Here is a 26328-nt window from a genome sequence, read left to right as displayed (position 1 = left end):
GCGCAAGCCGGGGCGCCTGGGGCGGGGGGCGGGGTCTGTGCGCAGGGAAGGGGGAGGGGAGGGGGAGGGGAGGGGGAGGGGGCTGGCCCGGGGGCGGGGCACGCGGGCTCAGTCCTTGGGGCCCGCGGCTGCGCCGGAACCAGCTGCAGGCTGCTGGCCCCGCGCGAGGTAGGCTTCCCTGGGCGCAAGAGGGTGCGGGAGAGTTGGCACGACTTGCTAGGTGCGAGCCTGTGATCGGATTCCGGACTGGGGTATCTTGACGAGCGTGGGCAGCCCAGCAATCCGCGCCCTGAAATGGGGTTCAGGAAGCAGAATGGGACCTGGGAATAACGAGGTCGGGCGATGAATGACCTTTCTGAGTTCATGATTTAAAGTGCCCCCAAAGCATCGTTCTGTATTAGCGGTTTTTAAGAAAAGAGAAGTACTTGCTAAATAGTGATGCTTTGGGGTCGAGGGTGGGGGTGGGGGAGTGGGAACTGGGGTGCTGTAAATATTCAGTCTTGCTCCAAGGTTGTTACGCACGTGTATGCATATCTAAAAATTCACTGACCCATACTCTTAAAATCTGCGCCCTTTAGAGAAGTTATTATTCAAATTAAAAACATTTAAAAATAAATCTAAAACAGAAACATGTTTTTTTGAAAAGGAGAGAAACCAGACTTGAGAGTCCATGCAAAGAGGACTTAGGGGGCCAAACTAGCACATCACCTGCTTCCGTGTATGGGAGGTACAATTGTGAACTTTGTCTTTCCTGATTCTTATAATTTGCACTTTTATCTTTTTAGAAAAAGAAACTATTTCTCCTGAAAAGCACGTGGGCAAGTACACATTGAGATGCCATTAGAACAGCTAAGAAGTGGTTAAGTTATATACACGATGTTAACTTACATTTCGAGTTTGTGTGAAAAGGATAGAATTGTCCAATTTCAGGTTGCCCTGGCTCTATGATGAAATTATGCTTTCCTTTTGTTTTAAGTAGAGAACAGCTTTATGAAGGCTGGAGCTCAGGTTCCAAAGTTTCTGGCTGAAAATGTAGATGGGAAAACTGTAACTCTCTTTTGCTTTTCTGTACCCAATATAATCAGATACCTCTCTCTGACCTCTCAGAAGACTGAGAGTTACCTCCTGACATCAACAGGACCTTGCAAAAGCATTTGTTAACAAATGTTTTCTAAGAAGTGAATTTATGTTCCCAATCCCAGGGGGGTGGGGGGGTGCCTTCTCCTTAAATCCTAAGCCCCCTGGAACCAAATTTTGCAATAAAGGGAACTTTTCCTGAAATACCTGCTTGTAGGTGACTATTTTGCTATTTTCATTAATAAAACATTAAATTAGACCTGCCAATAATAGCATGCTAGTATAATCCAAACTAAATTAGTTTCACTGATTCAAAAGGAATATTAGAATTAATCAAGTTATATTGTCCTTAGTATTACAGAGTTCACATTGAAAGGACATTTTCCTCATACCTTCAGACAGATTTGCAGTTATGTTTAGGTGTCCTTTTTTTTTTTTCCTCAGTTCCTTTTGTGTGCATTTTCCCATGCAAAAAAGGAACTACAAGAAAATTATTTGAAAATACGAACTTATGGAATAGAGATAGGACATCAAACCCACATTTGCTCCCTCCTGAAACCCCACCAAAACAACAACAGGGTTTTTTAAAGGCATAAACCACTACGGTAGGGAGAACAGATGAAGAGACAAGCGCAATAAAATTTTGAAATCTAGAAGGCAGATGGACAAGTGGTAAAGGATATTGCAGACTGAAGAAAGCTAAGTTCTAAACTAGCAATGGGGAAAGCCAAAAAACAACCCTGTTTGCATTACAGAATCCCCAAATGCTCAGGAATTAGCGGTACCAGGTTCCTCCAGGAGGTGGAAGGGTATGATTGAAAGTAGAAGCATTGCTTGAAAATTCTGGTTTGGAAAAGGCTAAATCCCCAGATCCCTTTCCCAACTTCCTGCAATAAGGCAACTGCCTGTCCTTTGCTGCACGAGCAGAGTTTGGGGGGAGGCGTTATTCCCTGCAGAAGGTAAGGACTCTCTGGACTGGGAGACACAGTTGGGGACTGGAGTACCATACTGAAAATGGAGACTAGTTGAACACAGGCAAACTGAATGTTGGGACCCTCTCTCACGTCTATGCTTTTCTCACGTGAGTATAGAACCAGGGCCCCCACTTGATCCTTACAACAGGGGTTGGGAGAGCCATCTATGGAAAGTCTGACCAGTCAAAAGAAAATAAAAATAATGACATTTAGGTTTCCACATGTAATCCACTCCTATCATCCTTACAGTGAAGCTTACAGTCAGTGAGCCCACCCACAAACTTAAACATCTAATCAGCTTTTTGGTACTACTCTTAAACATGAGCAGATAATAATAATTGCTAAGCATTTGAGGAAAGTCACTAGTTGAAAAGACAGAAGACAAACAAATAGAGTGACTCATAGGGAGCAGACTATGCAGATAAAATATTATATCCAGTCTATATGTGAAATAAGAACAAAATAATATAAAAAGAACGTCAGAAACAAAATATACTCTTGAAAATTAAAGACTTGACAGCAGGGAAGAAAAACCAAATAAAAAGAAATTTTATTTAAAAACTAGAAAGGTAGATAAAAAGGCAGTCTCAGAAAATAGAGCAAAAAGACAAAGAGCTGGAAAATAGAAAAAAAAAATGAGAACTGTATAATACTAGGTCAGGAGGTTTTCTACAGCCAAATAAAAGGGGTCCCAGAAAGAGAAATAGAAACAAAAGAGAGACATGAATAATTCAAGATTTTTTCCAGCATTGAGGGATATGACCTTCCAGATTAAAAGAACTCAGCCAAATGGTTGAAAACACACCCAAAAGAAGGCATAGAATTATGAAATTGGAAAAACTAGGGGCAAAGGAAAAGCCTTGTGAGAGAGAAAAAACATATTGGCCTCATGGAAAATATTGGGATCAGGATGTCTTTGAACTTAAGCAATATCTCTGGAAACTAGAAGACAACGGAATGACTTTTTCAAAATTGTGGAAAAAAAAAAAGTTTTCTAACCAAGCATTCTATACCCACAAAAACTACACATCAAGGATTGAGAATAGTATGAAGTTATGCAAAGTCGCAAAAATCTTTTCTCCTATGCACCCTTTCTTAGAAAGCCGTTGGAGGTTGTGCTTCATTGGTATAAGGACAGTTTAAAAAAAAGAAAGAGGGAAACATAGGATAAAAGAAACAGGAGATTCATCAAAAGATGAAGAAATCTTCAGGGTGATGATCAAGAGAGATCCCAGAATGCTAGCCATGTAGTAAGAGTGGAGAGCATGCAGCCCAGAAATGCTAGCCATGTAGTAAGAGTGGAGAGCATGCAGCTCAGAAATGCTAGCCATGTAGTAAGTGGAGAGCATGCAGCCTAGAAATGCTAGCCATGTAGTAAGTGGAGAGCATGCAGCTCAGAAATGCTAGCCATGTAGTAAGAGTGGAGAGCATGCAGCTCAGAAATGCTAGCCATGTAGTAAGAGTGGAGAGCATGCAGCCCAGAAATGCTAGCCATGTAGTAAGAGTGGAGAGCATGCAGCTCAGAAATGCTAGCCATGTAGTAAGAGTGGAGAGCATGCAGCTCAGAAATGCTAGCCATGTAGTAAGAGTGGAGAGCATGCAGCTCAGAAATGCTAGCCATGTAGTAAGAGTGGAGAGCATGCAGCCCAGAAATGCTAGCCATGTAGTAAGAGTGGAGAGCATGCAGCCCAGAAATGCTAGCCATGTAGTAAGAGTGGAGAGCATGCAGCTCAGAAATGCTAGCCATGTAGTAAGAGTGGAGAGCATGCAGCCCAGAAATGCTAGCCATGTAGTAAGAGTGGAGAGCATGCAGCTCAGAAATGCTAGCCATGTAGTAAGAGTGGAGAGCATGCAGCCCAGAAATGCTAGCCATGTAGTAAGAGTGGAGAGCATGCAGCCCAGAAATGCTAGCCATGTAGTAAGAGTGGAGAGCATGCAGCTCAGAAATGCTAGCCATGTAGTAAGAGTGGAGAGCATGCAGCCCAGAAATGCTAGCCATGTAGTAAGAGTGGAGAGCATGCAGCTCAGAAATGCTAGCCATGTAGTAAGAGTGGAGAGCATGCAGCCCAGAAATGCTAGCCATGTAGTAAGAGTGGAGAGCATGCAGCCCAGAAATGCTAGCCATGTAGTAAGAGTGGAGAGCATGCAGCTCAGAAATGCTAGCCATGTAGTAAGAGTGGAGAGCATGCAGCTCAGAAATGCTAGCCATGTAGTAAGAGTGGAGAGCATGCAGCTCAGAAATGCTAGCCATGTAGTAAGAGTGGAGAGCATGCAGCTCAGAAATGCTAGCCATGTAGTAAGAGTGGAGAGCATGCAGCTCAGAAATGCTAGCCATGTAGTAAGAGTGGAGAGCATGCAGCTCAGAAATGCTAGCCATGTAGTAAGAGTGGAGAGCATGCAGCTCAGAAATGCTAGCCATGTAGTAAGAGTGGAGAGCATGCAGCTCAGAAATGCTAGCCATGTAGTAAGAGTGGAGAGCATGCAGCCCAGAAATGCTAGCCATGTAGTAAGAGTGGAGAGCATGCAGCTCAGAAGTCTTTGGAGAGTCTTCTCCAAGAGGGTAATATTGGTAGGATATCTGATAACGGAAAAGATTGAGAGTGTATTGACAGGATATTAGGATAATTGGTGGAGCTTGGAGTTCAATTAGTAGCAAGTACATAGGAATTTTATAAATGAAAAAGCAAGACAGTTATTAACTGCAGAATTAAAAATTTGTGCTGGAAAGGAAAAGTAATCACAGAATACTATATGGTTTAGCTGCGAATAGTATTTACGTGGTCATAAGAATGTGTACCCCAAGTATTTCATCAAAAATAGGCTGTGTCTATGTGGGGGCACCTGCCTGGCTCAGTCAGAGGAACATGTGACTCTTGATCTTGGGGTTGGGAGTTCGAGCCCCACTTTGGATGGAAAGCTTACTTAAGTAAATAGATAAACTTTAAAAATAAATAGGCTATGTCTATGTTAAAAGGATGGGGAAAATGAGAAAGTGGTGTGTGTTGGGAAGTTGAAAGAGTGAAATGGGTATCTTTTCTCCATGCTACCTAGAAATGAAAAATCAAGATAGAAAATAAGCATGCTATTTTGAGATACAGAGCTAGATTGCAAGACTCAGCTAAAAGAGTTCTCACTCTTTCTCACTGCTGTCTTCGTGACTCTGAAACTCTTTAAATCATATACATTATAACAGATTAAAAAATAAGAAGTAAGCATTAAAAGAAATGTTAAAAATTAAAGAGTGAGATGCTAGAAAAAATTCTAAGCTTACAAAAATTATAAACTGTGGCCTGCCTGTTGTTTTTGTTTGTTTGCTTGTTTTGGGGGGCGTTTTTTGTCCTCTCCTTTTTTAAAACTTAAGCCCTTTGGACTCTAACATTAAGATATAATTCCGTTTATTTAAAGCTCCTTCCTAATATGTAGTATCAGGTATGCCTCTACCACCAGAGTCACTGAAAAGTAATTTTTCAGATGGCTTTTCCTTGGGTGTTGAAATATTTTTAAAAGCCAGTCAGCTAAGGATAATCGGTTTTTATTTCATTCATCAATAGAATTGCCATGCCCTTAAATAACAACATTACATATATTTTCCATGCAGGCATTGGAGCCATCTGCTTGTCAGGCAAAGGTGTCTCCGGAACCATGGAAGATACAAGAACGTTCCTTGAGGTTAAAGAGTACCCTGATACCGAGGTACAGAAAAACCAAGTACTGACCCTGGAAGAATGGCAAGAAAAGTGGGTGAGCCGCAAAATTGGATTCCATCAAGAGCAAGGACATCAGTAAGAAACGTTTGGTTTATGACAGAGAAATGCTCTATCAGAAACTGACTTTGGAAATAGAAATAGTAATATAGGTACACATTATTTGACTGATTTTACGAAGCACGGGTTTAGTTTTTCATGTTTTAGCGTCTCTGAAATAGCACGCGTCTCTGGGACGTCATAGGCTGATCGGCAATCTGATCTCTCCCCAGGGCGTATAAATAATAGTGTGACTTACAGTTGCAGGCATCTGAGATTCATGAAATACATCTTTCTTTTAAGCCCCCGTAGCATCTGGGTATTGGTCATGCCTATTTATATATACAGCAGATGCCCACATTAATGTGTAGATCTCTTTATACTGAAAAGTGGTGGTGTTCTTTGTTTGAGAGAGAGAGAGAGAGAGAGCGCCAGCATGAGTAGGGCAAGAGGGGGAGGGGCAGAGGGAGAGGGAGAAGCAGGCTCCCCGCTGAGCAGGGAGCCCCACGCTGGGCTCCATCCCAGGACCCTGGGATCATGACCTGAAGGCAGACACTTCACTGACTGAGCCCCCCAGGCGCCCCATGAAAAGTGGCAGCGTCCTGACTTTGCTTTCCGAGAGCGTGTGTACAAATGTAAAGTGTTCTCTACCTGGTGGAGGAAGAGAAGCGGAGAGAAGTTAATACGGGAGGTAGGATGGTGTCTGGGCCAGTGCTAAGTCTTGTTCTCGGCAGCCACCTGACTTCCCAGGGGACAACGACATCATCATCATCACCTTTGCACACTGAGCGGTAGTTGGGGCATCTTCCCAGAGCCAGCGTTTGGGTTATCTTTGTCGTGCAGGTGACCTTGGAAGAGCCACGTCTCTACAGAGAGAAACTACAGAAATAAACTTCCCAGAGCTTCAAAGTCAGAGACCTGAGTACATGTTTAGAGAACTTCCCATAAAAGGAATGTTGAAAAATTCAGTGGGTCCAGAGGCTCCCCATCTCGCTCCCTTTCTCTCTCTCTCTCTCTCTCTCTCACACACACACACACACACACATTCAGGAAATTAATAAAGAATTTTTAAAACATTAAGAAAAAAATAACTTTGAATTACTAATGGGGCAAGCCCTGAGGTTAGTCAGATTACCTACTCACGAGCTATGTGACTAAGCAAGTTATCTCACCTCCCTCTTCCTTCATGTACAAACTGGAGAGAATAATAATGAATGTTTTCTACTCTGTGAAGTTGTGGGGAATATTCAGAGATCATGCACACAGAGTACTTAGCCTCCTACGAGTGTAGTCCTTTCCTCTGTGCATTGGGCTAACGAAAACAAAAATATATCTCTTCCTCCCCAGGCTATTAAAGAAGCATTTGGATACTTTCCTTAAAGGCGAGAATGGACTGAGGGTATTTTTTCCTCTTTGTGGAAAAGCAGTTGAGATGAAATGGTAAGAGCAGATAAGCATTCACACACTTCCTTCTCTTGATGACACATACGCTGGGTAAATATTTAATAGGATGTAGGTTTAAAAATTCCATTCTCAGGACGTGCACAGTGATTCTTGATTTTTAGTAGACTGTTACTGATGGGTTCATAGAGATAAATATTCACAAACAGTAAGGCACAGTACAAACCACTGGTGTGATCTAGTCTTTCTGTATTGAGTTTCTAAGAAAAAAAAATTATAGTTTGGAACCAGTGGTGGGGTCGCAGGGCGTACAGAGGACTAGCCTTCTCTCTTATATCTGCAACTTCTTTGTGCCCAGGTTCATTTTTGTAGGTGGTTTAGGAATTTGGCTAAGTTAATTTTAGATATTTTTAATAGAGGTGGACAGAAAAATTCAAAATGAAATACAACTCTTCGGCAAGACAACGTGTAGCCCACGGTTCAGCCCAGCTCTCCCCTCCCACTATGAGCACATAGGTGATTATTTTTAAAAAATCATTGTTATAAAACTAGTGATGAGGAAGTTATTTCTTGTGAGTAATTCTCTGTGAAGACGCTATTACTACAGATTACCCTAAAGTCACAAATCTGGCAATCATTTTCTATATGGAACTCAGTTGCGGGGCGCGTGGGGGGCTCAGTTGTTACGCGTCTGCCTTCGGCTCAGGGCATGATTCCAGAGTCCTAGGATGGAGCCCCGCATTGGACTCCCTGCTCCACTGGGAGCCTGCTTCTTCCTGTCTTACTCCCCCTGCTTGTGTTCCCTCTCTCACTGGCTGTCTCTCTGTCAAATAAATAAATAAAATCTTAAAAAAAAAAAAAAAAAAAAAGAACTCAGTTGCAATGATAATGCATGGACACTATTTTTTTTTTTATTTTTTAAAAAGATTTCACTTATTTATTTAAGAGAGAAGGAGCATGAGAGTGAGGGAGGGTCAGAGGAAGAAGCAGACTCCCGGCTGACTGGGGAGCCTGACACAGGCCTCGATCTCAGGACCCTGAGATCATGACCTGAGCCAAAGGCAGACGCTTAACCGACTGAGCCACCCAGATGCCCTGCACGGACACTATTATACATGCCAAGATGTACCATTAATTTAAAGCTTGAATGTTGAGAAGGTTGTGGTAATTAGGCAGGAAAGAACATTTTAAAGTATCTATAAAAAGGATTAGTAAATGAAAAATTTAGTACCTTGGAAATGCTCTATTTCCTGTATAAATGTAGGTGGGTGACCCAGAGAACACAAATGCATTCGGAGCTGATTTTCGAGTACAGATGTGGCATTCTTGAAGCCAGCTGAGCCTTTGGGACACAGCAGCTGTGGCATCTGATTCTCAGGTGGCCATGACATTGAGAATATTTAAACTATATCATTAGACTTACACCTAACCAACTCATTGAACCAGAAGAGTTGCTTTGGAAACTACTTGCAAGAAAATCATTAACTCTATAAACAGATTGTCTTACTGCCATGTCCTTACGTGTTAACAATCTAGCACTAGCAGGGATTTTGGACAAGATTAGGAAATGGAATGATAAAACAGACAATTAAATGTGATTGTCGAATATTTGGGGTCTAAAGTCATTTGTAACAAAAGTACCAGAACTAAGCTATTACAATTGCAGGTAAGCCTTTATATTAGAGGATTTTTCGTTTACGTATCTAATCTGTGTATTGAGGTCTGTCCAGATATCAGATGTAAATAGATAACTACAAGGCAAGGCCCAAAAGCACTAAAATAAAACGTTTAACACATTTTCTTAGGTTTTGTTTTAAGGACAATATAGTCCAATATAATCCAGCTTATGTCAGTCTGTAATAGGCTCTGCTTTAATTTTCAAATGTAAATAAAAGTCCTCATAGCCCAGGGTGCCTGGGTGGCTCAGTCGGTTAAGTGTCTGCCTTTGGCTCAGGTCATGATCTCGGGGCCCTGGAATTGAGCCCATGTCGGGCTCCCTGCTCAGTGGAGAGCTTGCTTCTCCCTCTCCCTCTGCCCCTCCCCCTGCTTGTGCTCTCTCTCTCTCACTCTCTTTCTCTCAAATAAATAAATAAAATCTTAAAAAAAAATCCTCATAGCCAGTTTGGATAACTGTATGGAGAATTAAAAAATACTAAATTGTCCTCAAGTAGAGGCACTTGGCTAGCTGAGTCGGAAGAGCATACAGCACTCGATCTCAGGGTCATGAGTTCAATACCCACATTGGGTGTTGAGCCTACTTAATAAAATAAAAATTTTAAAAATTCCATTATTTAATAAACAAGTAAATAATAAAATAAAACATTACAAGATAGCCCCTGTATATTAACTTACAAATTCAGTAGGAAATATAAAAGACAAGTTATTAATATGTTTATTTTAGAACTATATGTTTAATTTAGAAATAAAGTTTATGCTCTGACCTCACTGAAAGTGATAGTCTTGTGTGCGTAAGAGGTACGATCAATTCCACTCTACCTCTTGTTTTGAAAATGTTTAACTTCACTCTGACTCCATTGATAAATCAGGGAACAACTTGAGCATGACGTGAATTTCACATTCACTTATGTGTCATTCGTGTGCAAAAAGCATGAGGTAAGAGCAAAAAACCACATGCAGCTGAGTGCAGTCATGTGAGAAGGGACAGGACGCACCCGTGCACACGCCTGCAACAGCTCCCGGACACCCCAGGTGACCTGTGTGCTGGGAGCCACTCCCATCCACAGCTGGGCTTAGAACTTTCCAGTAACCCCCTTCTGTCCGTCAGTGCACAATAACTCACAAGCTGCAGCCCTTCCAGCCCTCTGGGGTATTTATATATTTTGCAGCCATTTAACATGTTTAAAACACTGTGCCACCATTTCTGTTAGGTTCCTGCTCTTTTTTTTTTTTTTCTTTTTTAAGATTTTATTTATTTGACAGAGAGAGGCAGCCAGCGAGAGAGGGAACACAAGCAGGGGGAGTGGGAGAGGAAGAAGCAGGCTCATAGCGGAGGAGTCTGATGTGGGGCTTGATCCCATAACGCCGGGATCACGCCCTGAGCAGAAGGCAGATGCTCAACCGCTGTGCCACCCAGGCGCCCCTCTTTTTTTTTTTTTTTTAAGATTTTATTTTTTAGACAATTATCATATGATTTCTCTCATCTATGGAACATAAGAACTAGGAAGATCAGTAGGGGAAGAAAGGGATAAAGAAAGGGGGGTAATCAGAAGGGGGAATGAAGCATGAGAGACTATGGACTCTGAGAAACAAACTGAGGGCTTCAGAGGGGAGGGGGGTGGGGGAATGGGATAGACTGGTGATGGGTCTTAAGGAGGGCACATATTGCATGGTGCACTGGGTGTTATACGCAACTAATGAATCATCGAACTTTACATCAGAAACCAGGGATGTACTGTACGGTGACTAACATAATATAATAAAAAAACATTTAAAAAATTTTATTTCTTAAAGTAATCTCTGTAGCACCCAACATGGGGCTTGAACTCACAACCTGGAGATCAAGAGTCACACATTCCGCCAACTGAGCCAGCCAGGCACCCCCTGTCTTACTTTTTTTAATGTGGCACTGACAACTTTTTTTTGTAAATGCATTATTTATTCAGTTTATTTCTAAAGTGTAACTGTGTATTTTTGAGAAAATCCTGATTCACAGAGATAAGTTATGGTAAATGTGTAACAGTTTTTTTTTTTTTTAATTTAAGTAAGGTATAATTGACATATAACATTGTGTTAGTTTTAGGTGTATAAGGTAATTTGTATATGCTGTAAAATGACCACAATAAGTCTAGTTAACATCCATCATCACACGTAGTTACAGAATTTTTTTTTCTTGTGATAAGGACTTTTAAGATCTACTCCCTTACTAACTTTCTAGTATTATTAACTACAGTCACCACGCTGCGCATCACCTCCCCAGGGGACTTATTTATTTCATAACCGGGAATTTTAACCCCCTTTGCTCGTTTTGACCACCCTCCCCTCCTACCTCTGGCAACCGCCAATCTGTTCTCTGGATCTATGAGCTTGGTTGGGTTTTTTTTCTCTCTTTTTAGATTCCACATATAAGTGAGACCATGCAGTATCTGTCTTTCTCTGTTCAACTTCATTTAGTATAATGTCCTCAAGGTCCATTCATGTCACACGTGGCAAGATCTCATTCTTTTTTATGGCTGAGTAATATTCCGCTATAACAAAGTTTGTAATGTTGTGCCCCACCCCCCCCCATCTTCCCCATAAGTCTTTCGGTTTTTATTGCATGATTTTGCATGGCACAGTGATTTTTAGGGATGCCTACGTTGCATTATAGCAGAACTGACTGTATGTGTTTATTTAATTTGACAAACATCAAGGCTGTACCACTAGCACTGTTTCCTCCGGAGTCCAAGATCCCAAGACTGTGGATTCTGTAATTATAAAGCTTACCTGGAGAACACTAGTTATTTGCATATGGCAGTTAGATAAATTTCTGGATGGTGTTTATTGTAGGTAAATATAAATTTATAAGACTATAGAAATGGGTGCTGATGTTCTAGACCCCTATTCTCTAGCCCGGTGGTACTAGGCACATGTGGCTATTTCTATCTAAACTAAGTCACACTAGGGGGGGCCTGGATTTCTGCTCAGGTCATGACCTCGGGGTAGTGAGAGGGAACCCCGCTGAGTGTAGCACCTGCTTGAGATTCTCCCTCTCCCTTTGCCCCTCCCCCCTTGCACTTCCGTGCACATGCTCTCTCAAATATATAAATCAAGTCTTTTTAAAAAATAAAATAAATCACACTAGCCACATCTCAAGTGCTCAACAGCCAATGTGGTTAGTGGTGCAGGATTTGACGGTATAGGCATGGACACCTCCGTTAGCTCAGAAAGTTCTGATGGACAGGGCTGATTTAGAGAAATTGAAAAGCATTTCTAATTCACAGGATGCTTTTAATTAGAAACTTTTCTAATCAAACCCATCTGTAAGTAGATCAACATTTTAAGGTATAGTTTTCCAAATTTTTAATTTTTTCCCAAGGTCATATAAATCAATTTTTCAGAACTCCATGTACCATTAAGTTTCAGAATATATAGATCCACTTCCCTACGAGTTCTACGAAACCCTGTGACCCTGAATTTATATAAACCCCTTAAAATTAAGGGGGTTGTATGTGTTTTAGGGTATATTCTTTTATTTAGTACTGTATTTGAAATAAAAATTGAAGTGTATGTATTGATTTCATGCAGGTTTGCAGACCTAGGACACAGTGTCGTAGGTGTGGAAATCAGTGAACTTGGGATACGGGAATTTTTTACAGAGCAGAATCTTTCTTACTCAGAAGAACCCATGATGGAAATTCCTGGAGCCAAAGTTTTCAAGGTTTGTCTTGTTTTTAGTAAATAATGATTCCCATGTCGGCATAAGAAAGGTTTTTTCTTAGCCTAAGTTACTATACAAGTGTCACGTGACCCCACATTCTCACACAGAGTCACCTGAACATTACAGAGTTTAAGGAGCTAGGGCTGAAAAAGATAGGTCATCACAGATATGCGCAAATATATATAACAGCTGATAGCAAAGTTTGATTTTTTAAATTTATAAACAGGCATTTCTGAGAACGTCTTGTACCACGCCCTGCATGAGACAGTGAAGAGAGAAAAACACAGTCCCTGCCCTACAGAATCTCTTGGCTTAGGAGAGAAGAAAAACATAGAGAAAGCTATTTGTCATACACGGAGCTAAGCGTCATGACACAGAGTATGAAGGGAACAAAGAGGAAAGTCCCCTAACCCAGCCTTGGAATGCTCACTGAAACATGGTGACAGGTGGAGCCGGGACAGGCAGGCCAGCCAGTGCATGGTCTCCGAGGCCCTGGAAGGCCGGTCCTTCATCCTGAACAGTAAGGATTTTAAGGAGGGCGTGACTCGGCTGGATTTTCTTTTGAGACGAACCACCCTTGCGGCTTCAAGGGAGGTGGCCTCCTGGAAGAGAGACCAGATGGGGGGCTATGAGCAGAGGTCCAGGGGAGAGCCCTTGAGGGCTTGCACTTGGACGGCCATAGGGCATATAGAGGAACAGGCAGGTCAAGCAATGTTGAGGATGTCACACAGGCAGCGTTTAGGATTAAGTGAGTGTGGATGAAGTGGGAGCTGAGTTTGCATCTCCAGCCCAGATGACTGGAGTGGATGGTGGAGAATAAAAGAGAAACAAGCTGAAGGGGCAGAGAAAATGAGTTTTGTTCTCAGGATGATGAGTTCGGGGCGCCCGGCTGGCTCCGTGGATAGAGCATGAAACTCTAAATCTACGCCCTGTGTTGGGTGTAGAAATACCTTTAAAAAAAAAAAAAAGAAAAAGAAAAGACGATGAGTTTAAGAGAACTGTGGACTGGTGAAGGTGTAACTGGCAAATGGCTTTATGTCTCTGGGGCTGCGGGCGGCGTTTGGACTGAAAGTGATAGATCTGGGGGTTGTCTTCATCCTCTGCCCACAACGAGCTGGGGGAATTGCTTCGCCTGCTTGGGGTAGGAATGTGGGAATAAAAGACCACCCAGATGAGAGCAAGCGAGGCTGTTTTTTCAGAGGGGCCTGTCACTTGTGGTGAGCAGAGGCTCAGAGGCAGGGGGTGGGAGAGCTTTGTGCTGGAAACCACAGGGAGGCTGATGGGGCTGTCGGCGCAGGGAGGCGGCGGTGGGCTAGCGGGAGGCGGGAGGCGGCATCCTGTGGGACTGGCTGGGGGAGTGTATTTGGCTTTCTGTGGTTGATCTTGAGCTGGAAGGGGGAAAGGTGATGAAAATTAGGGAGGCTGGCAACCCTGACACGTCATCGAGGCAGAGACTGTGGCTTGGCTTCCAGGCTGGCTGCTGCAATGGGTCTAAGCTCTCTAGTCCTACGTGGTCTGGCCATCGCCCTTGGTACATTCAGTCTCTCACAAGGTACTCTGTTTTCTAAATATTGAAACTAATTGCAGGTCTGTAGGAGGCTTAATAGTATTTTATTTTATAGCTTCCTCCCACCCTGTTCTCAAATCATTCCAGGAGTTTACTCAGTCCAAAGAGGCTCATCCTAGAGCCTCGAGGTGGTTCTCAGACTCGGGGGCACATTCGCAAAGGCCTGCGGATCTTTCAAAATTCCCAGTCCAGAGGCTCAACCCCAGGCCCGTTAAAGCAGAATCTTTAGGGGTGGACCCCAGCATCAGTACTATTTAAAGCTCCTGAAAGTTGAGACTCGCTGCTGTCCTCTCTGCCACCTTGCCCACCCCTCTGGGTTGACCCCCATGGTGCTTCCAGACTGGTCTTTAGAGACCCTTCCTCTATTTGTAAACCCGGGTTGGTGCCTCCCTTCAGAATACAGTCCAACAGTGGCATGTCCTGACCTCTCCTTCCTTGCCCTTCATCCTCACCCCCAACCCCAGGCTTCTCATATCCCCTGGACCCAGTGGAATCCATGTCCATTTATGCCCCCTGGACTGCACCCCAGCCCTCCGCCCCGCCCATAATGTTAGCAGATCCAGCCAGACACCCTTTCAGAGGCTGCTTCTTGTCGAGCTTTGCTCCCTCCTCCGTCTTCTGAGTCCCCATGTTCACGGGCACGCAACCAGAACAGCCCAGGCCATCCCGTCCTTAATGCGTCTCTGCGCCCATGCCTCTCTGCTCTACCAGGCTGTCCTTGCTGTGGTCAGAGGCCGCACCAGATTCACACCCACTCTCCAGAACCCCGGGTAGTCCTGTCCACCAGGGGCTCAGGCCATAAATGCCCACTAGCTGATGAATGGATGTGAGAAAAGCCAGGAAGGAGTCCATACAGCTGTACTTTGCACGAGTGACTTTAGAAGTATCCGACCTTCCTCTATCAGCCTGCCTGGTCGTCGGTGGACCGGTTTATTGACCTTTAACAGTGTCAAAATCTCAGGACTCTGCTAAAGTCAATATTGCTAAAACAAAACAACGTCTGAAAATAATAGCTAACTCGCCTTCAGGGTTAACGTCTATGACTTTTCTCTTTGAGTTGATCCCAAAGAGCCCAGACAGGTCTGAAAAAAACCAAACAACCAAACGAAACAAAACTAAAAAAACACAGTGCCATTAAAAAAAAATATTTGCAGTAAGGTTTTATTTTATTTTCCGTTAAAAAAAATTCTTTGCAGTACAATTACATTCTTCATGTTTAATTACACGTTCTCTCCCCACCACCGTTGCTGTGCTTGGCTACCCTCTTGTCTCTCCTTAACCATCCAGGTAGCTCCTAACTAAATAGCATATTTTTTCTTGACTTTCATTACAGAGCTCTTCAGGAAACATCTCGTTGTACTGTTGCAACCTTTTTGATCTTCCGAGGTAGGACCGAATCCCACCCACCTCTGCACTTTGAGTAACTTGAGTGCTGGCCGGGCCACGCTGGGGGAGGGAGGGACGGACTTTTCGTTACCCTCCTCTGCTTGCAGAAGCATGGATGTCTCCATCCCGCAGTTCTTTGGACTACAGCCTACATGTGGGCACACTTGCTAGCTTCGTCCTTGGATAGCTTCCAAAATATAGAAAACACGTTATGACTCGAGGCAGGTCAGGAGAAGGAAGGAAGAGCAAGACAGTGTCTTCGTTTTACACCTGATCAGTGAGAGAAAGGAATTTCCAAGTGCAGAAGGTGGGGATACCTTATCTCCTGAAAGGCCCTGGTACTTTCTCGGGGGGCCAGGGGCAGGTTGTCACAAATGGTCCTGTAGTTCTCCTCTGTGCGCCCAAGTCAGAGCACAGGGGGGAGGCTACTGCCACCAGCTCCTGAAGCTGGAAGGAGCTCCTCACACCCACATCCACACGTCCCTGCAGACTCGAGAAAAGCAGCCGGAGATCCCGATGTCTTGACAGCTAGTGAAACAGCAGCACGCACCACCGGGAATGCTGTGTTCCTTGTTCAAGACTCAATTTTTCTTACATAAGATGTATTTTCTTTCTTTTTCTTCCTGATAGAGCCAATATTGGCAAATTTGACCGGATCTGGGATAGAGGATCATTAGTTGCTGTTAACCCAGGCGATCGTGCATGGTTAGTAATTTGGTTTCTTTTTTTTTTTTTTTAAAGATTTTATTTATTTATTTGACAGAGACAGAGACAGCCAGTGAGAGAGGGAACACAAGCAGGGGGAGTGGGAGAGGGAGAAGCAGACTCATAGCGGAGGAGCCTTATGTGGGGCTCGATCCCATAACGCCGGGATCACACCCTGAGCCAAAGGCAGATGCTTAACGAATGCACCACCCAGGCGCCCCAATAATTTGGTTTCTTTAATTACACCAGCTTTCCCTTTTTGGCCTTTTTCATTTAACACGCTGTACTTTTTGTGAGCCCCAGAAAATTAGTTAGACTTTCACTAGTTTGAAATAGCTTCTTGTATCTGGAATTAGAAGACTTAAATTCAGTACCATCTCTGTGTAAAAAGGATAGGATTTGGCCATGACCGTGGAGAGCTGGTTCGAGGCTTGTGGCTCTGTCACTTCCAAGCTGTGTTGCCTTGACCCAAGTGTTCAACTTCTCCAGGTCTCAGCTGACTCCTTCCTCTGCAAGATGGGGGCGTGTCTGCTAATACCGCCCCCACCGCCTCCACTAACATTACCTCGTAGGCATTTTGGGGACTTGCCATGTGCCAGGCATTGCTTGAAACACTCTATCAACACCTTGAATCCACCAAACAACCCTGTGGGGCATGTGCCACCATTATTCCCATTTTACAGATGAGGAAGGATGGAGGGTGGAGCCCAACACAAGGCTTGAGTTTTGGTCAAAGAGATCAGGTTGCTTGAAGTCAGGCAGCTAATACACAACAGAATTGAGACTCAGAGCCAGTTTGGTCAAAGCCCAAGCTCATGATCCCTGCGTTATTCACCCTGCAGGAGTCACTGTGGGAATTAACGGGAAGGACGTATGTGGAAAGTGCCTGTCTACTCTCCGTAACTGTCTGAATATTAGCTGCTATTCTGTCAGAGCTTTGGTTGGTGATGTTTTTGACCATTCTTACTGTACCTACTCTTACGAGAAAATAAAATTGAAACATGAGAAAGCATACAGAGTAAAACATGGCTGCTCCTATGTACTTTCCAATCCAAATATCATCACGTACTTACTTGGAGATGGCATATAACTATTGAACTATTTCGTGGTATGGAGGCAGACTCTTAACACATGTCCAAAGACTTGCATACACATCAGAGAAATAAAATTTTTATTTCTTAAAAATTAATTGCTTGATGAGTCAAGCTGATTGCCAAACCTAATCTTCTTTAGGTAGACCTTGCCACATTTTCTTGTTTTTCCTTAAAGATTTTAAGTAATCTCCACCCCGATGTGAGGCTTGAACTCAGCCCCAAGATTGAGGGTCCCCTGCTCTACTGACGGAGTCAGCAAGGTACCCCTTATGCCACATTTTCTTTCCTTTTTTTTTTTTTTTTTTAAGTAGGCTCCACACCCAGCCTGGAGCCCAATGTAGGCCTTGAACTCACAACCCTGAGATCAAGACCTGAGCTGAGATCAAGAGTTGGGCGCTTAACTGACTGAGCCAGCCAGGCACCCCACACATCTTCTTAATATATATTTTCCTTCAGTGATAATTCACATTCCTGTGTTCCTTTTTCTTTCTGTTGCCAGTCCTCTTCCTTCACCTCCTTCTGGAACCTTCCCCTTCCTCACACGCCTAGAGGTCGCCATTCCCTAATGGACCATCATCAGCGTTTGCTTGTACTTGCCTGTCTCCTGCCCTTGCTTCTTTACTGAGCCCTTTGCGTCTGTTATTTTCATTCAGTCATTCAACAAATGAGTACTAAGTTCCTACCACGTTCTAAATATACACTGTGCCACATGTTGGGGAAATAATGGAACGAACTGTGCCCGGTATCTGCCCTTCCCAGTTCTGTTCTTCCTCCCAGACGTCCACATCACATGTCAGTGTCTGCTTCGCATTTCTTGCGTGACGTCAGTGTCCTTGAGCAACTCCCAGTATCCCGGGTAGCCTCGTTTCCATAATACACCACGTGTGTCTCCTAAACCCACATCTGCGGGAGGTCTGCCTTTGTGGGTGTTTCCCCCTCCCTGAGGACGATTATCCTCTTGAGGCGAGTCCTTGCGGGGGGTTGATTTGCACGGCTGAAATCCACATGGTGGGGAGCAAGCTGCAAGTCCTGAGCTCACCATAGGGCAGAGCACGCGCACTGTGTTATCTCCCCACCAGCTGGCGGAGTGTATGGCTAGCACATAGTAGGGGCTTAACAAATACTTGTCAAATACACACATGAGAGCAAACTAGACTCATAGCAAAGGAAACGCACTGTTTCCAACCAGCCACGACCGCCTCCTTTGTCCCAGATATAGAGGCCATCTAAGTGGCCTCTGGACTGTTGTTTCATGGTTACCAATGAGTAGTGAGACCCCCTCTAGAAGTCTCGTTTAGGGCGTCCAGTTCCAGCTTAGCCACAGACTCTGTGTCCTCCTGGTTCCCCCTCTCTCTTTCCTGGCAGCCCAGTGACATGTGTGCACTTGTGCGTGCGTGTGTGCGTCCGAGTGTGTGTGAGCACAGCCCCAAGCACACCTGAGAACATGTTGGCCTTTGTTACCAGAATAACCACTTAAGTCAGGCCAACAGAAAAATACATCTCTTTCCCTTCGTCCTGGTGCTTGTTTGAACTTTATCTCGCTCCTGTTATGAATACTGGGCATCTCTCCTGCTTTGATTGCACGCAGGCAAGTCCTGAGGTGTTGGCTGCTGGGACTCTCAGGTGTCTGGCCTAACGTTAATCAGTGGGGCAAACCTCTCTCATGTTTCTGAATTTTTTGAAAGTGGTTGAGAAAGTCCACATTCCAAAGGGAATGAAGTGTGTCAGTCCTAGGAAACCCTGCCAAACCAGTCTGACTGATCACCTGCACGGGGACAACAGTGACTTCTTCCTTCTTCTTGTTTTTTTTTTTAAGATTTATTTATTTATTTTGAGAGATACAGAGTGTGAGCAGGGAGTTGGGGGGCAAAGGGGGAGAGAGAGAGATTCTTAAGCAGAACACCGCCCCCCCCCCAGTGGGGAGACCAAGGTGGAGCTCAATCTCACACCCTGAGGTCATGACCTAAGCCGAAATCAAGAGCCATTTGCTCAACACACTAAGCCACCCTGGCGCCCTGCTGCTTCCTTCTTCTTAAGACCAACAATCAGAAAGTTAAGGGTTTTCTTTTTCTTTTTCTTTTTTTTTTTAAGATTTTATTTATTTATTGAGAGAGAGAGAGCCCACTCATGAGCATGGGGGAGGGGCAGAGGGAGAGGGAGAAGCAGACTCCCCGCTGAGCAGGGAGCCCAATACCGGACTCATCCCAGGACCCTGGGATCATGACCTGAGCCAAAGGCAGACGCTTAACTGACTGAGCCACCCAGGCGCCCTGAGGTTTTTTGTTCAAGAGTTTGCTTTGGTCTTGCACTTTCTCTTGCAAGGACTTGTGACCCCCTCAAGCCAGCCCTAGCTAGGGGCATCTGCTAAAGAGAATAAGAAAAAACGAACCTAGGTGCTTATCTCATACCAGGCAATGTTCTAAGCACTTCATGTGTGTAAACTCAATGAATACACACCACAACCTGTGAGTTGGTTACTAGTCTGATCCCCATTTTACAGATGAGGAAACTGAGGCAGACAGAGGTTGAGAATGTGTCAAGCTCATATAGTCACTAAGCGGAAAGGCTGGGCTTCGAGCTCTGGCATCTGGCCAAGTGCCTACTCCTAACCCCCATGCCAATCCCCTGCCTCCCCAGTTTCTCCCAGAGCCCTGGGCAGGGATCACAGCACGTTCAAGCCCAGTAGAAATCCATGTGCCAGGAGCCACAGCGCCTCCCTCAGAGCTGGGCAGTCTGCCCGTCTCTGCCTGTCCATCATGACTTCTCTAGCTCCCTGTGCCCGTCTCCTCTGTCCGCCTACCCTGGCCATTCGGCTTTCTCGGCCTCCTCCACCTCTGCTCCCACACGTCTCACAACCCCCAGCGCCACCCAGCACACCCCACAAAAGCTCTAGGTCAGTGCTGACAGCTAAGCAGCACCTCCTTTCTGGGTCTCTCGATTCCATTTCCCAGCACAGTTATCTGACTGGTCCAGATCAGTATTCTGTACCGGGCCCAGCTCCCGGTCCCTGGGCTGATGGGCCTTGTTCCAGTCAGTGCCCCCCATTCTGAACCGATCAGACACGGCCGGGACGGGGCATCACCTGTGTTCCAGGACACCTACACAAAGGACTGTGCTGGTAGCACTCATGCTTTATGCTGTGTTTGCAGAGCTTTGATTTCATACTCCCGTGAATTTTTGCCTCTTTTTTTTTTTTAAAGATGTATCTACTTCTTTGGGGGGGGGGCTCACAGGGAAAGAGAGAGAATCCCAAGCAGACTCCTCACTAAGCCTGGAGCCAGACGCGGGGCTCGATCTCAGCACCCTGAGATCATGACCCGAGCCGAAAACAAAAGTCGGACGCTTAACCAACTGAGCCACCCAGGTGCCCCTGCTTTGTTAGTCTCGTCCATCTCAACTCTATAGAGGAAGGAATTATGTTTTGTACATCTCACATATGCCCCTGGGGAGGACCCAGCCCCCCAGGATATTGTTAAACTGCAGCATCCCAGGCCGTACAGCAAACCCACCGAATCAGGCTCTGAGAGTGGAGCTCAAGCATCTTTCTTTCCAACAAGCGCTCAGGTCCTGGCCCCAGTGTGAGCTCGCAGTGCTGCGGGAAGTGTGTGTTTCTGCTCGGCTTAATGTCACATCTTCCGATCTGACGGGCTCTGGAAGCCCATCCCCTTTTGATTCCTATCTTTACTATGTCCCAGCTTTGGCAGGTGACAGAATTTGTGGACTGTTTCTGGCATTTAGAATGCCAGTTGACTTCAGGGGGTCGTTACAAGAATTAAACTCAGCAATGTAGAGGACAGTGAGCCTGGTTTCCCTCTCTGCCTCTCGCCCCCTGCAGTTTTGCCTTTGCGGAGAAATGTCACACCTTACTATGTTGTGTTCTTTTCAGCTATGCAGATATCATGCTGTCCCTAACGCGAAAAGGGTTCCAATACCTCTTGGCTGTTCTTTCTTATGATCCCACTAAACACGCAGGTAAAGTTTCTTTGGTTTTTCTTTTTCTAAGATGTTGCCTCATTTCCTAATCTAATTCTATGACACGGATAGCATTATTTGCTCCTAATTTAGATCACAGGAAGAATACTGCTTTTTATACAGAAAGAAAAGTCTGGTTTGGGTAAATGGAAACTATAAACCTTTTCTCCTCTTCCCCATGGATGCACGTTTTTCTTGTCTTCCATTTCGTTCACCATTCACAGCTCAGACTATAGACGAGAGGGAGAAATGGATGGCCTAATATAAAAGAGACGTCTCATGAGCTCTGGAGTAGGAAGGGAGGGACCGGTTGCCCTGCTGTGAACAGAGCACATGGGCTTCATCTGTGCTGGTGGGGATGTGTTAGGGCACGCAGACAAATTCGCACACAGACACACCCTCATAGGACAATGGGTGAGACGTGGATGTGGGGCGACAGGAGTTGTGCAGAAAAATTTCTTAACTATTACAGCTTTTTAATTTCTGAAATTTTACAATGTACCGCATTCTTTAATAACGATCTTTGTTTTGAACTTATCAAAGTGACGTTTTCTCCTGGACTCCTTTTGATGGGCTTGAACATTGTAAGCTTCAACTTTGCCATGACTCAACTTTTATTTTCAGGAAGGAGTGAAAGCCAAATATATAGACTTTTATTGGAAAAGTCCCCTTTTTGATTTTTAACAGAGTTTTTTTTTTAAGTGTGGTATTTTATAAATAATTACATATGCTAGTATTTTTTTCTGTGTGAGTAAATCGGATCTTAAAAGCTCATTAAAAAATGAGACCTAGTGTCCACAATTATCAGATGGAAATAGAAATTAATGGAGACAGACCTCAGCTCTGCTAATCTGATTTAAATTTCATTCCTGAACAGGCAGGGCTTGTGAGCAGAAAACACAACAGGCTCTGTCTGGGGCCGGAATTCAGAATACCTCTTGAAAGGAGCAGAAGCTCCATTTCCTTTAAAGTAAATGGCCTGCAGCAAAGTGGGAAGGACGTATAGAGAGTGAGTGAGTGCAGGAGTCATGGAAAATCAATACTCCAGAAGATGGAGGAAATGCCAAGGAATTTGTGAATGAACTTCATTCTGATTTTAAAATTCCCAAGTCCTGGAAACTGGACAGCACCAAGCAAAAGAACAAAACTGGACAACTTTCTTACACCGTACACAAAAATAAATTCAAGATGGATAAAAGACCTATATGGGAGACCTGCAACCATAAAAATCCTAGAAGAGAACGCAGACAGTAACCTCTTTGACACTGACCGTAGCAGTTTCTTACTAGGTATGTCTCCTAAGGCAAGGGAAACAAAAGTAAAGTTAACTATTGGACTTCATCAAGATAAAAAGCTTCTGCACTGCAAAGGAAACAATCAACAAAACTAAAAGGCAACCTTTGGAATAGGAGAAGGTATTTGCAAATGACATATCTGATAAAGGGTTAGTATCCAAAATTTATAAAGAACTTATACGGGGCACCTGGGTGGCTCAGTCGGTTAAGCGTCTGCCTTTGGCTCAGCTCATGAGCTCAGGGTCCTGGGACTGATCCCCGCAAGGGGCTCCCTGCTCAGTGGGGAGTCTGCTTCTCCCTCCCACTCTCCCTCTGTGTTCTCTCTCAAATAAATAAATAAAATCTTTAAAAAAATTATAAAATGAACACCCAAAAAATAATCCAGTTAAAAAATGGGCAGAAGACATGAACAGGCATTTCTCCAAAGAAGACATCCAGATGGCCAACAGACACATGGAAAGATGCTCACATCACTCCTCATCAGGGAAATGCAAATCAAGACTACAATGAGATACCACCTCACACCTGTCAGAATAGGGCTAAAAATAACAACACAGGAAACAACAGGTGTTGGTGAGGAGGCAGAGAAAGGGGAACCCTCGTGCACTGTTGGTGGGAATGCAAACTGGTGCAGCCACTCTGGAAAACAGTATGGAGGTGCCTCAAAGAGTTAAAAATAGAACTGCCCTACAACCCAGCAATTGTACTATTCGGTATTTACCCAAAGGATACAAAAATACGGATTCAAAGGGATATATGCAGCCCTATGTTTACTGCAGCATTATTTACAATAGCCAAATTATGGAAAGAACCCAGATGTCCATTGACTGATGAATGGATAAAGAAGAGGTGGTGTGTATACACAGTGGACTATTACTCAGCCATAAAGAAAGTGAAATCTTGCCATTTGCAATGATGTTGATGGAGCTAGAGTGTATTATGTTAAATGAAATAAGTTAGAGAAAGACAAATACCATATGATTTCACTCATATGTGGAATTTAAGAAACAAAACAGATGAACATATGGGGGAGAAAAAGAGGGCAGCAAACCAGGAAACAGACTCTCAACTACAGAGAACACACTGATGGTGACCAGAAGGGAGGAGGTGGGGGGATGGGCTAAATGGGTGATGGGGATTAGGGAGGGCACTTGTGATGAGCACTGGGTGTTGTATGTAAGTGAGAATCACTAAATTCTACACCTCCAACTAATATTACACTGTATGTTAACTAACTGGAATTTAAATAAAAACATGAGAAAGGAAAAAATAAAGAAAAGTTCCCAAGTCCCATGGCTGGCCCAGTCGTCTCATCTAAGCTGGAGATGGGCACCCAACATTGGCACCCCCTCAGTAAGCCAGTCTACCTCTTTGCTAGGACATGTGCAAAAGAAGAAATAGAGGAAGTCACATCCTCGCCAATCTGATAATGATGTTGTGTATGGAATAAGTCTACGTAAGTCACTGGAAACCAGCTGAGAGGTGGGCCCTGAGAATTTCTCTTTAGAATTAGATCTATAGAAATTCTTCTTCACCCTGTTTCTCTTTTACCTAGGACCACCATTTTACGTTCCAGATGCTGAAGTTAAAAAATTATTCGGTAAGTTATTTACATTTTAAATAAAGTGAACAATTAACTGTTTTACCTGTTACCAACTACGTGTCTAGAAGTCTATAAAATCTGAAAGTCAGAAACCCTTTTACTGAAGGCTATTTTATGCTAGAAAAGGGACCGATCTCTGTCATATGCCTTTTTCGATAAGTGGTCTGCTTGTGTGAGAGGCCTTTGAGTTCTTCCAGAGAGATGGTATGTTTAATTTAGGTCTTAGGAGTTGTAAGTGCTAATGGCAATTCAGAGTCAGACAGTTTGCCCTTAGCATTTCCCCATTTCCATTAAAAACAAAAAGAGGGGAGCGCCTGGGTGGCTCAGTTGGTGAAGTGTCTGCCTTCGGCTCAGGTCATGATCTCAGGGTCCTGGGGTTGAGCCCTGAGTCGGGCTCCCTGCTCAGCGGGGAGTCTGCTTCTCCCTCTCCCTCTGCCCCTGCTTGTGCTTTCTCTCCCTCTCCCTCTCTCTCTCTCTCAAATAAATAAAACCTTTTTTAAAAAAAGCTCTTAAAAAGAAAAACAAAACAAAAGAGGGGCACCTGGCTGGCTCAGTTGGAAGAGCATTCGACACTTGATCTCAGGGTCATGAGTTCGAGCCCTACACTGGGTGTAGAGATTACTTAAATAAAATTTTAAAACAAACAAAGGAAAGAAAAATCTTCAGTAACACTGCTTTTATAAAATGATTTGATGAGTTTTTAGAAGAAACCCCGATTGCATTCTTTTTTTTTTAAAGATTTTACTTATTTATTTATATGTTAGAGAGAGAGCGCACATGCAAGCAGGGGGAGGGGCAGAGGGAGAGGAACAAGCAGACTCCCTGCTGAGTGTGAAGCCCGACAAGGGGCTCGATCCCACGACCCTGAGATCAAGACCTGAGCCAAAATCAACAATCAGATGCTCAACGAACTGAGCCACTCAGGTGCCCCTCAACTGCATTCTTCACTAACCTTTTCACTTGTTTCCCTTTCTTCTTGTTACAGGTTCAAAATGCAACATTCATTGCCTTGAGAAGGTTGATGTTTTTGAAGAACGACATAAAAGTTGGGGAATTGACTACATTGTTGAAAAGTTATATCTATGTACAGGAAAGTAAATGAGAAAATTGAGTTACACTAAGGCATGAAAATATAATGGATGACTCTTGGGAAAAAAAATGTTTACAAATCACATTACAGATCTTTGCTCACAAATGTGTGTGGAAAGGACACGTAACTAAATTGGTAAAGTAGCTACCTTTAGAAAGGAAAGTGTAGTGGAGGAGGGGGTCAAAGAATATACCTGTTTTACTTACAGATTGCAAGAATTTTTTACAACCAGCATGTGTTGTATAATTTTAAAAATTAAAAATTAAAGGGGCTCCCAGCTGGCTCTGTCGGTGGAGCATGCGAAGCTTGACCTCAGGGTCATGAGTTCGAGCCCCACGTTGGGTGTGGAGATGACTTAAAAATAAAATCTTTCTTAAAAATAATTAAAATGTAAACATAATTTTTAAAAAATTAAATTAAAAATAGTGATTTTTTTAAGTGAAAGAAATGCAATGCATATAACTTAGGGAAATAGAATAGGCAGAAAAACTGACACTTCTTATGAAATTTAGAACCACTGAGGCCACGTAACACTTTACTAGGGTTCAAGGTAAAAGACGGTGATCCAAGCAGTTATATGTAAACCCCCATCTTCTCCTCAATCCTAGCAGCCCTTTTCACATTTTTTTCTCCTTATATAATTTTATGGGTAACAGAATCAAGAAGCATATTTTAAAATGTATTAAACCAACTAACCTACATGGAAAAGGACATTCTTTTCCAAACTGTAAAAAATAAAAAATTTTAAAAAGGTTTTTCTCTAAGTTTAGCAGGCGTTTTGTTTTTCTTAGTTTAATCTTGTTTACGTGATAACGTCTCACGAAGTACAATGTACTTAGGGCTGGATTCATGATTCATAGCTTCTCTGTTTTTCATTAGCATCACATTTCGTTAACTCAGACATCTCTCTAACCATACAACCTCCTACCTAAATGATCTGGATTGTTCAGCTCATGTTAATAGGATCGTATTATAAAAAAGCGGTTGCTTGATGTTGCGTGTGTGTGTGTGTGTGTGTGTGTGTGTGTGTGTGCTGTTGGTAAT

The 26328-nt window shown here is 43.6% G+C and overlaps 1 protein-coding gene across 3 annotated transcripts; it reads left to right on the top strand.

Annotated features, from left to right (window-relative positions):
* The first annotated feature begins 72 nt into the window (after window positions 1-72).
* Window positions 73-26039, top strand: TPMT (thiopurine S-methyltransferase). 3 transcript variants are annotated; one of them, XM_045811654.2, is made up of 9 exons: window positions 73-168; window positions 5650-5833; window positions 7142-7234; window positions 12440-12572; window positions 15473-15525; window positions 16156-16230; window positions 21211-21296; window positions 24147-24191; window positions 25180-26039. In XM_045811654.2, the coding sequence occupies exons 2-9, from the start codon at window positions 5694-5696 to the stop codon at window positions 25290-25292; spliced, it is 738 nt and encodes a 245-aa protein (XP_045667610.2). In that variant the 5' UTR covers window positions 73-168; window positions 5650-5693; the 3' UTR covers window positions 25293-26039. The 3 variants fall into 3 exon arrangements, with proteins under 3 accessions (XP_045667610.2, XP_087714202.1, XP_045667609.2); XM_045811653.2 differs by lacking the exon at window positions 73-168 and adding an exon at window positions 188-334; XM_087858076.1 differs by lacking the exon at window positions 7142-7234.
* The last annotated feature ends 289 nt before the right edge of the window (window positions 26040-26328 follow it).

Source organism: Ursus americanus, chromosome 32 (genome assembly GCF_024610735.1).
Source record: "Ursus americanus isolate L20-20 chromosome 32, mUrsAme1.1.p, whole genome shotgun sequence".
NCBI lineage: Eukaryota > Metazoa > Chordata > Mammalia > Carnivora > Ursidae > Ursus > Ursus americanus.
Note: the sequence above shows the minus strand (reverse complement) of the source record. Positions and strands in the feature narration are given on the sequence as shown.

Excerpts from the sequence above, each read along its gene's own strand:
- TPMT (XM_045811654.2), top strand. The coding sequence starts at position 5,694 with ATGGAAGATACAAGAACGTTCCTTGAGGTTAAAGAGTACCCTGATACC. Across the intron at positions 7,235-12,439 it reads AAAGCAGTTGAGATGAAATG|GTTTGCAGACCTAGGACACA; the intron begins GTAAGAGCAGAT and ends GATTTCATGCAG. Across the intron at positions 21,297-24,146 it reads TGATCCCACTAAACACGCAG|GACCACCATTTTACGTTCCA; the intron begins GTAAAGTTTCTT and ends TCTTTTACCTAG.